This window comes from Morone saxatilis, unplaced genomic scaffold (genome assembly GCF_004916995.1).
Source record: "Morone saxatilis isolate NCDOM2014 unplaced genomic scaffold, NCSU_SB_2.0 Contig21, whole genome shotgun sequence".
Taxonomy (NCBI): domain Eukaryota; kingdom Metazoa; phylum Chordata; class Actinopteri; family Moronidae; genus Morone; species Morone saxatilis.
The window spans coordinates 20,359,757-20,371,902 of record NW_023339774.1 but is presented as its reverse complement, the minus strand read 5'-3'; the positions used below and the strand labels follow the sequence as shown (position 1 = coordinate 20,371,902).

At 36.6% G+C, this 12,146-nt stretch overlaps 2 protein-coding genes across 3 annotated transcripts; one reads left to right on the top strand and one right to left on the bottom strand.

Moving 5' to 3' along the window:
- Positions 1-188: 188 nt before the first annotated feature.
- On the top strand, positions 189-3,798 carry cops4 (COP9 constitutive photomorphogenic homolog subunit 4 (Arabidopsis); the record flags this gene model as incomplete). The annotated part of the gene is given in 9 exon segments (XM_035668394.1): positions 189-268; positions 379-530; positions 643-746; positions 836-989; positions 1,223-1,373; positions 1,471-1,641; positions 1,880-1,995; positions 2,408-2,492; positions 3,140-3,798. Coding segments are annotated over 9 exon segments (1,147 nt in total), but the record flags the coding sequence as incomplete, so codon positions are not given.
- A 1,249-nt stretch (positions 3,799-5,047) lies between these two features.
- Positions 5,048-9,014, bottom strand: LOC118332725 (placenta-specific gene 8 protein-like). Of its 2 annotated transcripts, none has more exons than XM_035668132.1 (5): positions 8,934-9,014; positions 8,628-8,726; positions 8,399-8,523; positions 6,012-6,124; positions 5,048-5,195 (listed from the first exon to the last, which is right to left on the bottom strand). In XM_035668132.1, exons 2-4 carry the CDS (start codon positions 8,710-8,712, stop codon positions 6,020-6,022), a joined length of 315 nt encoding a protein of 104 aa, XP_035524025.1. In that variant the 5' UTR covers positions 8,713-8,726; positions 8,934-9,014; the 3' UTR covers positions 5,048-5,195; positions 6,012-6,019. The 2 variants fall into 2 exon arrangements, with proteins under 2 accessions (XP_035524025.1, XP_035524026.1); XM_035668133.1 differs by having other exon boundaries at positions 8,628-8,818; positions 8,934-9,009.
- Between the last annotated feature and the right edge of the window lie 3,132 nt (positions 9,015-12,146).

Below are 12,146 nucleotides of genomic sequence, written 5' to 3'. Positions count from 1 at the left end.
TAACTTTTTGTATAGTTGTATTGTTGTTACATACTCCCATTGCACAGCGTTTAGGAACCACTGGTTTTGACCAAAGTGTGTCTCTGTGTGTGTGTACGTATCGTTCATCATTACATGTATCACTCGCAGGGCCTTCACTATAAAAACTGTCGCTGTTTCTAACCTGTAAAATCTATCTGTATCTGTAGATATCGACAAATTTTGGACAAGGCCATTCAGTTTACAGATGCAGATCAGCTGGAATCCTTGAAGGCCTTTGTTGAAGCAAGTATGCTAAGCCTGAATTTCTTTTTACTCAATCAGCATTTTCTACATCATACAGATGCTCAGTACATCTGGAAGATCTCTTACCATAATATTTATGTCTTTCTTTTACAGTGGTCAATGAAAATGTCAGTCTTGTCATCTCGAGACAGCTGCTCACTGACTTCTGCACACATCTGCCAAACCTGCCTGACGCCACAGCTAAAGCAGTGTATCACTTCACCTTGGAAAAGATTCAGCCGAGGGTCATCTCCTTTGAGGAACAAGTAAATGCCCCCCCACTCTCTCATAGCCCTGAGCAGGATTTGTAGTTGACCATTCATTTAGTAAAACGTCTTATTGGAATAACTATTAAAATATGTTCTTACACATCCTCAGGTAGCCTCAATCAGACAGCACTTAGCAACCATATATGAAAAGGAGGGAGACTGGAGAAATGCTGCCCAGGTTTTAGTTGGTATTCCCCTGGAAACAGGACAGAAGTAAGTAAGCTACTGGCAGATTTATTTCCTGACCTGTAATGTTTGTGATATGCCCAGAAATCTAAATGCCTTTTTATTCCCTCCCATAGGCAATACAATGTTGACTATAAGCTGGATACCTACCTGAAAATTGCCCGTCTCTACCTGGAGGATGATGATCCAGTGCAGGCGGAGGCCTACATCAACAGAGCCTCATTGCTTCAGAATGAGTCCTCTAATGAACAGCTGCAGATACACTATAAGGTACACAAACATTTCACTTTAATGCTTGGTCTGCCATAAAGAATGAAGGAACACTTTGCTCCTCCTTGGGTTTAGTATTCATGACAATACTCTTTAAATTTAATGTCCTACTGCACACCATAACTCCAGCAGAGTCTGAGCAGCACTATTAAATTAAACATTATGGGGACTTTGCAGTAAACAGTGTCTGTAGTTGCTCGGTTCAGTGTTTTCATGCAGTCTCTCCTTCTTAGGTGTGCTATGCCAGAGTCCTAGACTTCAGGAGGAAGTTTATTGAAGCTGCACAAAGATACAACGAGCTGTCTTATAAGTCAATTGTCCATGAGACCGAACGTCTGGAGGCACTGAAACATGCCCTGAACTGCACCATACTGGCCTCTGCAGGTACCACCAAGACTTTATTGTTGTCAAAGATAATCTAAATGGCAAACCTCTAAATTGTTGATGTGTCTTACAGCAAAAGTACTGTCATTTGTTTCAGGCCAGCAGCGTTCCCGTATGTTGGCCACTCTTTTTAAGGATGAGCGCTGTCAGCAGCTGGCTACCTATGGCATTCTGGAGAAGATGTACTTGGACCGCATTATCAGAGGAAACCAGCTACAGGAGTTTGCTGCCATGCTGATGCCCCACCAGAAAGCCACCACAGCGGATGGTGAGTCCAGATAATGAACTTTCCACAGCCTCAGATGCCAAGTTGTTGGATTGAGCGTTCGAGCCAAGCATTTCCTATTCCTATAATCGCTTCTTCCACAGGAGATAGCTCATAGTTTTTCTATCTAATATATGCAGTATTGATTTAATGTATCATTTAACCACATGGTGTCTGCAGGTTTTTTATGTTTCATAATATAAGAATGAAAGTAATTGAAGTTGTGTGTTCTCTGTCGAAGGCTCCAGCATCCTCGACAGAGCTGTGATCGAACACAACCTCCTGTCTGCAAGCAAACTCTACAACAACATCACTTTTGAAGAACTAGGAGCACTGTTGGAAATCCCCCCAGCAAAGGTGAGACATGTAAATATTTATATCTTTTTCATTTTTAGTCCTATGAAATATTACGTATTTATATATTTAGTTAGCTGCCGTAATTCACAGTATGGATATTTTCAGTTCCGGCTTTTGCTTGTAGTGTAGAAGTGTTTCAGCAGTGTTAACGTTATCAAAATCTATATACTGTATTCACTTCTGATGCATTGAAGCACATTGCACAACCAAAATGTATAAAATTAAGTTCAAAAAGGCTCAAAGCAGTTAATGTTTTTAGCCTAATTATAGCCTTCTAGCTAATTATTCTTTTCAGGTCTATAAGGAAATTTGTTAGAGCCCAAAAATGTATTTTCTGCTTGTATTAAACATCGTTTTTACCCCATTTTACATTATGTATGTTGAGATGTTACTTTCCTTTGTTTGTCTTCAGGCTGAAAAAATAGCTTCCCAGATGATCACCGAAGGACGCATGAATGGCTTCATCGACCAGATAGATGGAATTGTACACTTTGAAAGTGAGTAACGACAGCCAGTCAGCCATTTGATGTAGGACAGAACATGTTTTTGTGAACCAAAATACAGTTTTTTTTTGTTTTTTTTTATATTTAAAGTTACAATTATAATCCTTAAAATTCCAACACAAATGCAACATTTACCTATTAAATTACCTATTAAAACTCACAAAAAAATGAAATGAATGAATCTGCCGTAAAACAAACAATAATAGTACAATACATTTACAACATTCCTCCTTTTATTACACAGGTTGTGTGTTGAACTTAAATGGTCTTACTTCACTGTTTATAGGCACAGATGAAACAGTCTTATTGTAGTCTTATAAGATGTTCCTGAATCATTTTATTTATGTATTATTTAGTTATTATTTATTTGTGCATTTTGTGGATTTTGTCATGTAAAGTTTTATCAGGTGTTGTTTATATATGTGAATATATGTGTCCAGTAGGGGGCACTCCTTGTCAAACAAAAATGACACAAAAACAAACAGATCACCTTCCCTGCTTTTGGAAAGTGGCAGTGCTGAGATAGAGCAGCCATTAAAAGTCACATACACAGTTTGAACATGTACATTTGTTGTTCATGAAGTGGAAATGTATTTGATGCCCTGACTTCTAATCTTTTCTTCTTCCTTTAACCCCGGCAGCCCGTGAACCACTTCCCACATGGGACAAACAGATCCAGTCTCTGTGTTTCCAAGTCAACAACCTCCTAGAAAAGATCCGTCAGGCTGCTCCAGAGTGGGCTGCGCAGGCTTTGGAAGCCCAGATGACCCAGTAAACATCTCCACCCCATCCCAAAAAATATATAAAAAATCCCCTAAACTGCTCCCTCAGCCTGTGCTGAAGTGTTGTCTTCCTGGTCAGAAGCGTCACCACTTCAGTCCCAGTGATGGAAACGCCCAAGGAGAAGCCTCTGCTATCACCATCACTTGAATTTTTCAGAGAACACTGTTTTATTACATTTGCCCAGAGGGAACATAGTTTAATGTTTCTCAATATTTCCGATCTGATGTAACATTAAGGTGTGACTTCATATTATTTACTTGGCATGTTAAAGATTTGGATGTGATTATTCAGATAGTTGACATGTAATAGGGGTCAAAAAGAAGTGAGAAATGCAAACAACTGGTCAGTTTAAGCTTTTGTGTTCCAACACGTTCTTGTGTTTTTAACTTAACATAATTACACAGCAATGTCTATCAAATGGCTCTTGATTTATGGCGTCGTGTAAACCTTCTCGGTCCACATTTATTAAATTTCAGCAAAGAGAATTAAATTCAAAACTGAGAGAAGAAGTTCAGCATCTTGGTTGTCACTGAAGTTTATTTTGTGCCTCTGTAATAATTCCTTTGTATCAGTCGTTTTTGACTTTGTTTTCCTGCAGCTTTCTGAGCAGTGTCCTCTTTAATCATCAGGATGTTCCCTCTGGTTTCCCTGTGAGGAAAGAATGGTGCATTTTCTAAAGAGTAGGTCAGAGTGCTGGATGACACAGACAGAAAATGTTCATGCTAGTTAAGGTAGTTGGAGAGCTTCTTTAAAACTGTTTTGTATTTGAGAAAATATTTTAATTGAGATTCAGCATAATTTTCAGCATTTTTATTAACCTTAAACAGCACTCATTCATTGGTGTAGCTGGTCCACACAGGTTTATAGCTGAGGGCACAGTCCGTTTCTGCAGCATGCAGGCTGAGCTGATACACATGGAAAACTTACTCTACTACTACTTTTAGTTATAGTCTGTGCTGTAGACCAGTGGTTCACAACCCTTGAGTCAAAGGAATCATGAGACCTTCTTGATTTTCAGGGATACAAAAGAACTTTAAAAATATACTCACTAGGCTTATATCATTAACATTGAGCTCATTTCTGTGAAGAAAAAACTAAATTAAATTGTTATTTTTAAAGTTTAGATTCGTATTTAATATAAACTTTGAACACCTGAACACAAGCTTTATTCAAAAAGCCTTCACTCTGTAATAAACAGCCTCGTCCTGCGAAGAAAACTGAATTTCTAAAAAAAAGAAGCCTATTAAGTGTGTATGGTTGTTAAAAAAAAAAGAAAAATACGTAACAGGCAGAGAATTGTAAATTGTAAAATATATTTAATATTCCTATTTTTAAAGCAATAGGCTAGTTAACTACGGTAAAACGTCTGGGAAAGAGTTTGATTACTGCAGTTATTCGCAGAGAATGAGCAAGATCCTCAATGAAACATAAGCTCATGTTTCTCACTAATTATCAAAAAGATGCAGTTCAATGCAACTGCACAGCTTTAGTGTTACTGCATCATGATGACGAAGAAAAGTGCCTGAAAAACATTGGTTTGGTATAAATGTTTTGATTCTAAACACTTAATGTACGTAATGTAAATACGTAATGTAGCATTTATGTGTTTTTCTTGACAAATAAGACACTGATGACATCTTTATGTAGGTTTTTTTCCTACCAACAATGTTTTCTACCTAAAATATTTCAAAGGAGGTACATTAAGTAAAACATTTTGGGAACCACTGAGGGGGAAAAAACAACAAGGGAGTTCCTCTGCTCATTCAAATGAAAAGATTTTTATTACAACAGCGTTAAAAACATTAAAACATTTAGTATCCAGGTCAGAAGTCCAGCAGGATCCATATAATATACTTTTCCACGGCCAAGCCCTCGGTGTAAAAGGTTTGATTCCTGTTTAGTTCGACATACACACTGTAAAAAAACAAAAACACATGATTTTAAGGCACAATTCTTTTAAGTAAAACTCACAAAAAAACATTTAAGTTTTTGTAATAAGAAAAAAAAAAGTTTTGCAGACAGAAATTCTGTATTTCAAACACTTCACAGCGATTTTTCATTATTTGGGTGCTTGAAAATTAAATAATTTTTGAAATTTCGAAATGCAGATTGTTGGCTTTCAAAACTTAAAGATTCAAGTTTTTCTAAAAAATTTAGTAAGTTTTCATTAATTACTATCAGTTTATTTCAAAACTTTTAAATATTTTGAGTTTAAGTTTGACATAAAACTCAAAAATGTAATGGCGACTGTTGCCTTGTACATTTTTTTTTACATTACATGCATTGACATTCAAACTGTTGATACCAAAGGACAAAAAAGATCTTTTAAAGAATCAGTTTGTGCTGTGTTCAGTGACAGGAAAAAAGCTAATGGCAGTGTTCGACACCTTAAGTCAACAGCAATCTTCTCTACATCCTGTCAACTGCTGGAAATTACAGCTACAATTTATGACAGCAGCAGTAAAGGTGTGTCCCTGGCCGACTAATATTTAACCAACGCCACGTCCTATAGAGAAGTGGCGAAGTAAAAAAATCCCAACAATAGTCACTTTACAACAACCGCTAAAGGTTATATTACACTTACAGTAAATTTACAGCTTCTCACAGCATCTAAAAAAACATGATTTTCCACGATGTCAACAGCTCCATAAAGGTGACAAAACATGGTGTGGTAAATATGAGGTGATTTAAAAGGAGGTTTCTGGTTTGGTGCTTTCACAAGACACTTACGGGAACATTTAGAAAATGCCTTGCTCCTTCCTGCGGTCAATATCTCTCTTCAGCTGGCAGGTGGAGCAGACTGGACAGCACCAGGTCACCATGAAGTCATTACACAGCGAGCCCTGAAAGCAACAAACCAACTGTTAGTGGGTGCATCAGAGTTTCACACAATTGAGAACTTTTGTTGGAAAGGGCCGTGGGATTAACATATAAAATGGAGTCACTCATTCACTTAATTAACTCAAAAGCGTATTTTAAATACAGGCGATATATTTCCAGTTCGTTCCATTGACTCATTTTCTTCAAGTAGACTCGATATCATTACAAAAATGGAAGCAATATAATGCCGTATAGCGTGTTTGTCCATTCTGGGCTACAGTAGAAACATGTCAGTTCAACATGGCGGCCTTCACAGAAGGCAGCGAGTTGATTATACACATACCTTAGGCCAATAGATCCTTATAAATGTTACACTCTGGACCTTTATACTACGTTTGTTGACAGCTGGAGTGACGGATTAGCTCAGAGATTAGGATTTGACATTTGAAATATACATTGTTAAAGATTAAACCGGTGGCTCTACCTTTGTGGCTTACAGAACAGCAGTGTCTAGTTAAGGCTCTTTGTCATGTTTTCACCAAAAGAGTGATTTGCCATCTAACCCTTTCAGATGGTTTCATTTAATAACTTCTCAAGGCCCAAACAGGTAAAAGCATCCAGTATTTCACATAAAAGCACAGATTTCTCCTTTTCTTTCCCCTTTATCATCTCATGACCTCTCAGATTTATCTTTGGAGGGGCCCGACCCCTAGGTTAAGAACTGCCGCATTAACAGTATATAAAGTTAAAACTATTTTCACCTCGAGCAGTAAAACAGTAAAATACTGCACTCACACAGCCATTATTCTGCGTTTGCTTTTGATACTTTTAGTACATGCTGATAATGCTTTTATTTAAAGCCCCCCTCCACTCAAAAATATGTGTTTCTTCTTGTTGTTACAGTGTGATGTTTGAATGATGTTGTACAGAGTTTGACACTAAAAGGATGTTTTTACTTTCGTCTGCTGAAAGTTGAAAGTTTCTCAGTGCTTACTGAAAATCAGATTTTAAAGGGTGGGGCCTTGAAGCATGATTTGTGCCATCACAAATAGATTGGAGGTCAATCCTGGTCCAGTATGTAATTTATACAAGTGTGATATAGAAACTTGAAGCCACCAGTGCACACACACTGAGAACGGACTTTACAGTGAAGTAGGATTCATCTTGTGTCCAGCAGGAAAACTTTAGAAGTGAACTCAATTTGAGGTAGAAGGAGAGTAGATGACTTTTTAAGGATTTTAATGTGGAAATTAAATTTTTTTTTTTGAGGAACAAAACACATTAGACACCCATTATTGCTCCTAGCAGACTACTGCTACATTCACACTTGATTATTTTCCTCATATGTGACTGAGATCAGATATTTTCGGAGTTTGGTTTGATTTTCTTGCAATGTGACCTCAGTGTGAACAGTTGTATCAGAATTTATGTGACTTTTATGTCACTTTTACGTCATTCAGGTCACTTCAGGACCGTGATCTGTTCACAGTGGAATCTGATATGTGCCACATAAACAATCAGCGCTATAATAATTGCAGTGTGAACGTAGCCTACATGTGTGGACGCATCTTTGAATGAAGCACTTTTAGTTCAACTCGAACTGTTTGAAGAAACTGATTGCCTTAAACCATTTGTAGTGTGTATTAACTCAAATAATGAAAGCATGAAAAATAATTTGATTTGAGTACAAGTAGCTTAAGTATTTATTAAGTTAACTTAATTAAATAATACATTTTAACTTAAAACAAGTAAGTAAATTACAGTCATAAGCAGCATTTCTCCAAACTCATTTAAAATGTGTTAACAGAATGTATCTATTATATTTGTCTATTTTTATCCGTCTATATGTATCTATCTATATATAATAAAGTAAGAATAACTTAACTACATCTTCTTTATACAAATATTACCACTTAAGTTGAATTTAATTAGGTTTCTTCCACTAAAGTAAATGATTACATTACAGTGACGCTTGCATTTGTATAACGATTTAAAGTCAACTTAAAGAAAATAAGTGGAACAAACTGGAATAATATCAACAATAAATAAAATTAACTCCACATTTTTTGGAGGATTAATTTATGTTAATTCACCTTTTTCATGAAGATATGCTGTTAGGTTTTACAGTGTATTAGTACTTTTACTTGTGACATGGAATCACAAGCAAATTAAGGCTGGGAGCCACTGTATTACAGCTATTAAAGGTGATACTGTTACCTGACAATAATGCTGTTTTACTACATGATCCAAAGGGAGACCTACAGTCAACCAGCTCCATATATCCAATAAAAACCTACTTGGATGTTGTATTTGGTCCTGTAGACGCTGCGGATGGGCATGCCCAGTCCACACAGGCAGCACTCGTCCATGTCACTGGCGATGGAGCAGCCCAGGCAAGGGTAGCAGCACAGACCGTAGCAGCCTGATTCAGAGAGGAAAAGAAGTGTTAATATTAATACGTAGTCTTCATCTCACATGCTCAACTGTGTGCAAATCAGATTTTCCCAGTAAGAAATAAGTGCTCACAAGTTCCACAGTCATCACAGAAATCACACAGGCCCGTCTGGAACTCAGAAGGCTGGTATCCTGACGGTTGGTTGGTCACAGCCATGATGAGGGATAATTCTGTGTGGGATGAAAAGAGTTTGTCACCGATGTCTTGCTCTTATCACGTTTCCCGAGCCCAACTCCGAAGAGGCCAAGGCTTATTCTGCGATCTGTGTTTCCCCCACATGCAGAGATAACAATAAATTACACCTCTTTAGAACTTCAAACAATATGGACACACATTCAGGATTCAGAGTCAAGCAGTCGTTAGGAGGTAAATCTTACCAGATGGTTGGAGGGTTGAAGGACGGTGGAAGGACTTTTCCTGGACTGAAGCCGGAGTCTTTATAAAGGTTTAAAGCAGGTGACTGCTCAGACGTTATCACTTTTATTGTGCAGAGGTCACTGAACACACCTGCACCAACCCGGAATACTGCAATAAACCTCAACCGTACGACATTACACTCCCTCCTTATGAATGTTATCATTTTAGGGGAAAACATGTTTTATCTTATAATTTTAGATGTTAATATAAACTATAGAAGCAAATGTTTTAAATTAGCAGTAAAAAATACTTTTTGTTTGAAAAAAAAAGAAAAGTAAATTCCAACTTCCAAAAAGTCTTAATATTTATATCCATTGCATTTGAAATTATATTAATATAGTTTTTTTAATTGAATTATGCATCACATTAATGTTAATAACCTGCTGAAGCTTTTATTATTTATTAACTGCCCTCCTCTGTGAACAGCAGCCATATGAAAGGTCAGATAATATCAACCTATTGATGATTCAATGACAATAAAAAAGACTAATTTAAGAACATTTTTATCGCAGAGATCTTCAGTCAGAAAGAAGTGCTTCGACTTTTCTGACCTCTTTTCTTCTCCTTCCTTATTTTAATGATTTGTTTTAGTTTTACATTTACTCAAGCACTGTACTGAGGTAGTTGTAGTTTATCTGAGTATTCAAATACTACATTAATATCTGCTACTTTTTGCTCCACTACATTTTTTTGACAGGCTTATTTACTTCAGATTCAGAGATTCAGATTTGAACAGCCTACGATGAGCATAGAAAATATGATTCATACTAAATCAAACCACCCAGTCATACATCAAATATCAAATAGGTTGAATCATCTCCACCTTGGCCAACTACAATTATCCAGCAGTATAATATGTAGTAATATAACCATGACAGAGCAAACTATCCTGCACAGTGGCTACTGTTACTTTATCTACATTTAGCTGATTTAGCTTTTACCTAAATAGGGTTTTGAAAGCAGGACTTCTCTGTGTGTTTTCTTACAGAGTGGTAAAGCATCTGAATACTTCTTCCACTGCTGACAGAGGTTTATTATGTGTGCAGTGTAACACACCTTGCACATTAGGCTATCTTGAGTTAAACATCATGCTGACACACCTTGTCCTCAATCACAGCAGCAGAGAATTATCTATAATGTAATTAGGGGTTTATATGAGCCTGTTTTTCTTGTGAAACTAATTTTAAAAAGACTTTTCAGACCCTTGCTGTGCTCCTTTCAGACACACGGTGGCGCTGCTTCCCACAAACTGGCTGACACCTACTCGGGGCTGTGTAGGAGAGCATGTAATGACGAGCTGACTGTAATGATATAGGCTCCTACATAATGAGCAGCTGTAACTGAAGCTCAGGAATAGGCATGATTTTCAATTTCCTACAGACTAAAGATAGACGTGGGCTAAATTACAGCAAAATACATGAGGTTGCCATTAGCCTACACTCCTCAGCAGACCCCCTAAAATACTTTCACCAGCCGAGCACATCCAACGATTCAGACATCAAACTTTTAAACCTACTTATTGGCAACACATAGAGTCTGAAACTCTGTGTGTGTGTGATTTATTTCAGGATACTACGGGGTTAAAGATAAAATCAGACAAACCTCTGCGTGTCTTTTTTAGCCTGACAGCAGTTTTCATTAGCTAATTTCAAAGTTGGTGCCAAACAAATGTCAGAATATGTTCTGTGTTTTTCTAATATTGTTCCTTGTTGATGTTTGTGGTTGCTGGGCGATGATCTACTGTAGGTCATGTCATCATCTTCTGTACAGAATTTACACCTAGAAAGTGGATTCATACAGCAGAATATCACTATATGAGCCACATTTACTCAAGTGCAGTGCTGAGGTACTTGAATACTTCCACTGTATTCTACTTTCTGCTTCTACTCCACTACAGGTCATAGGTAAAGTTTTTTTTTTTCATTTTTACTCCATTACATGTGTCTCACAGCTTATTTATTTATTTATTTATTTTTTATAGATTTGGATATTACATACAAAATATATAAAAATATGATGCATTATTATAAATAAACTAGCCAAAAGTGGTTAAAATTAGTTCTTCTTCAACATAAAAGTTCTGCCTACATGTTAATGCATCAATCTAATATTGATTCATTATGTAAATGTGACAGGAGCCATTCTTCATGATGAGTACTTTTCATATTAAATTCACTGATGGAAGAAGTTCCTCAGATTCTTTACTAACTTAGCATCAATACAGAAGTGTAAAAATACTGCATTCAAGAAGTGTTATCAATAAAATGTAGCTAAAGTATCAAAAGTAAAAGGACTTTGACTGACATATGGTTCTGTGTGACATTATTAGATTGTTAATACTAATGCATCAATGTTAGAGCAACATTTTATTGTTTTACTGCTCGAGGCGGAGCCAGTTTTAACTACTTTATATACAGTTTAACTGGGGTCGGGCCCCTCGAAAGGGTCGGCAGATAAATCTGAGGGGTCATGAGATGATTGATGGGAGTGGAAAGAAGAAAAAGTTCTGATACCCCAATCTGTTGTCATATTTTGTGTTTTTCTCTGATCTTTGCTTTTTGTGAAATATGTGACATATTGATGTCTTTCCCTCTATGTGCGTCAAAAGTGGTGAAATGTCTCTTTGTCAGAGCTGCACACTGTGTTTTACATAAAGGATCACAAGTCAACAGTGGTGAAAAGTAAGTACAAATCTGAAATACTTGTACATATATATAACAGTATATAACATAGTTAAAATTAGCGTCATCTTGACCTACTAACAGTAAAATGCTACATGCACATTAATGCATCATGCAAGTATCAAACGCTTAATAATACTTAAATACTTTTACTTAAAGGAGTATTTTACCTGGTTGTGAGCAGTCTGAATTGAATACAGATACCTCTATATGTCCTACATTAACAAACAAATCAGGGAAAAGATTGTCTGTTTCTGTATAGTTATTCTTAATACCTGCCACCAGGTCGGATTCCCCTTGAAATCAATGTAACAAGGCGGTGGAAACACTGCTGCTTTTGTCCACAGGAGGTGCCAGAATCAACACCAAAATAACGTTTGTTGTTGCTGCTTTAAATATCATTTTCAATACAGAACTTATATTTGTAAAATAGGGATTTTTATAGTGCGGTTGTCCTTTTATTAAAGTAAATATCTTAGATAGATAGATAGA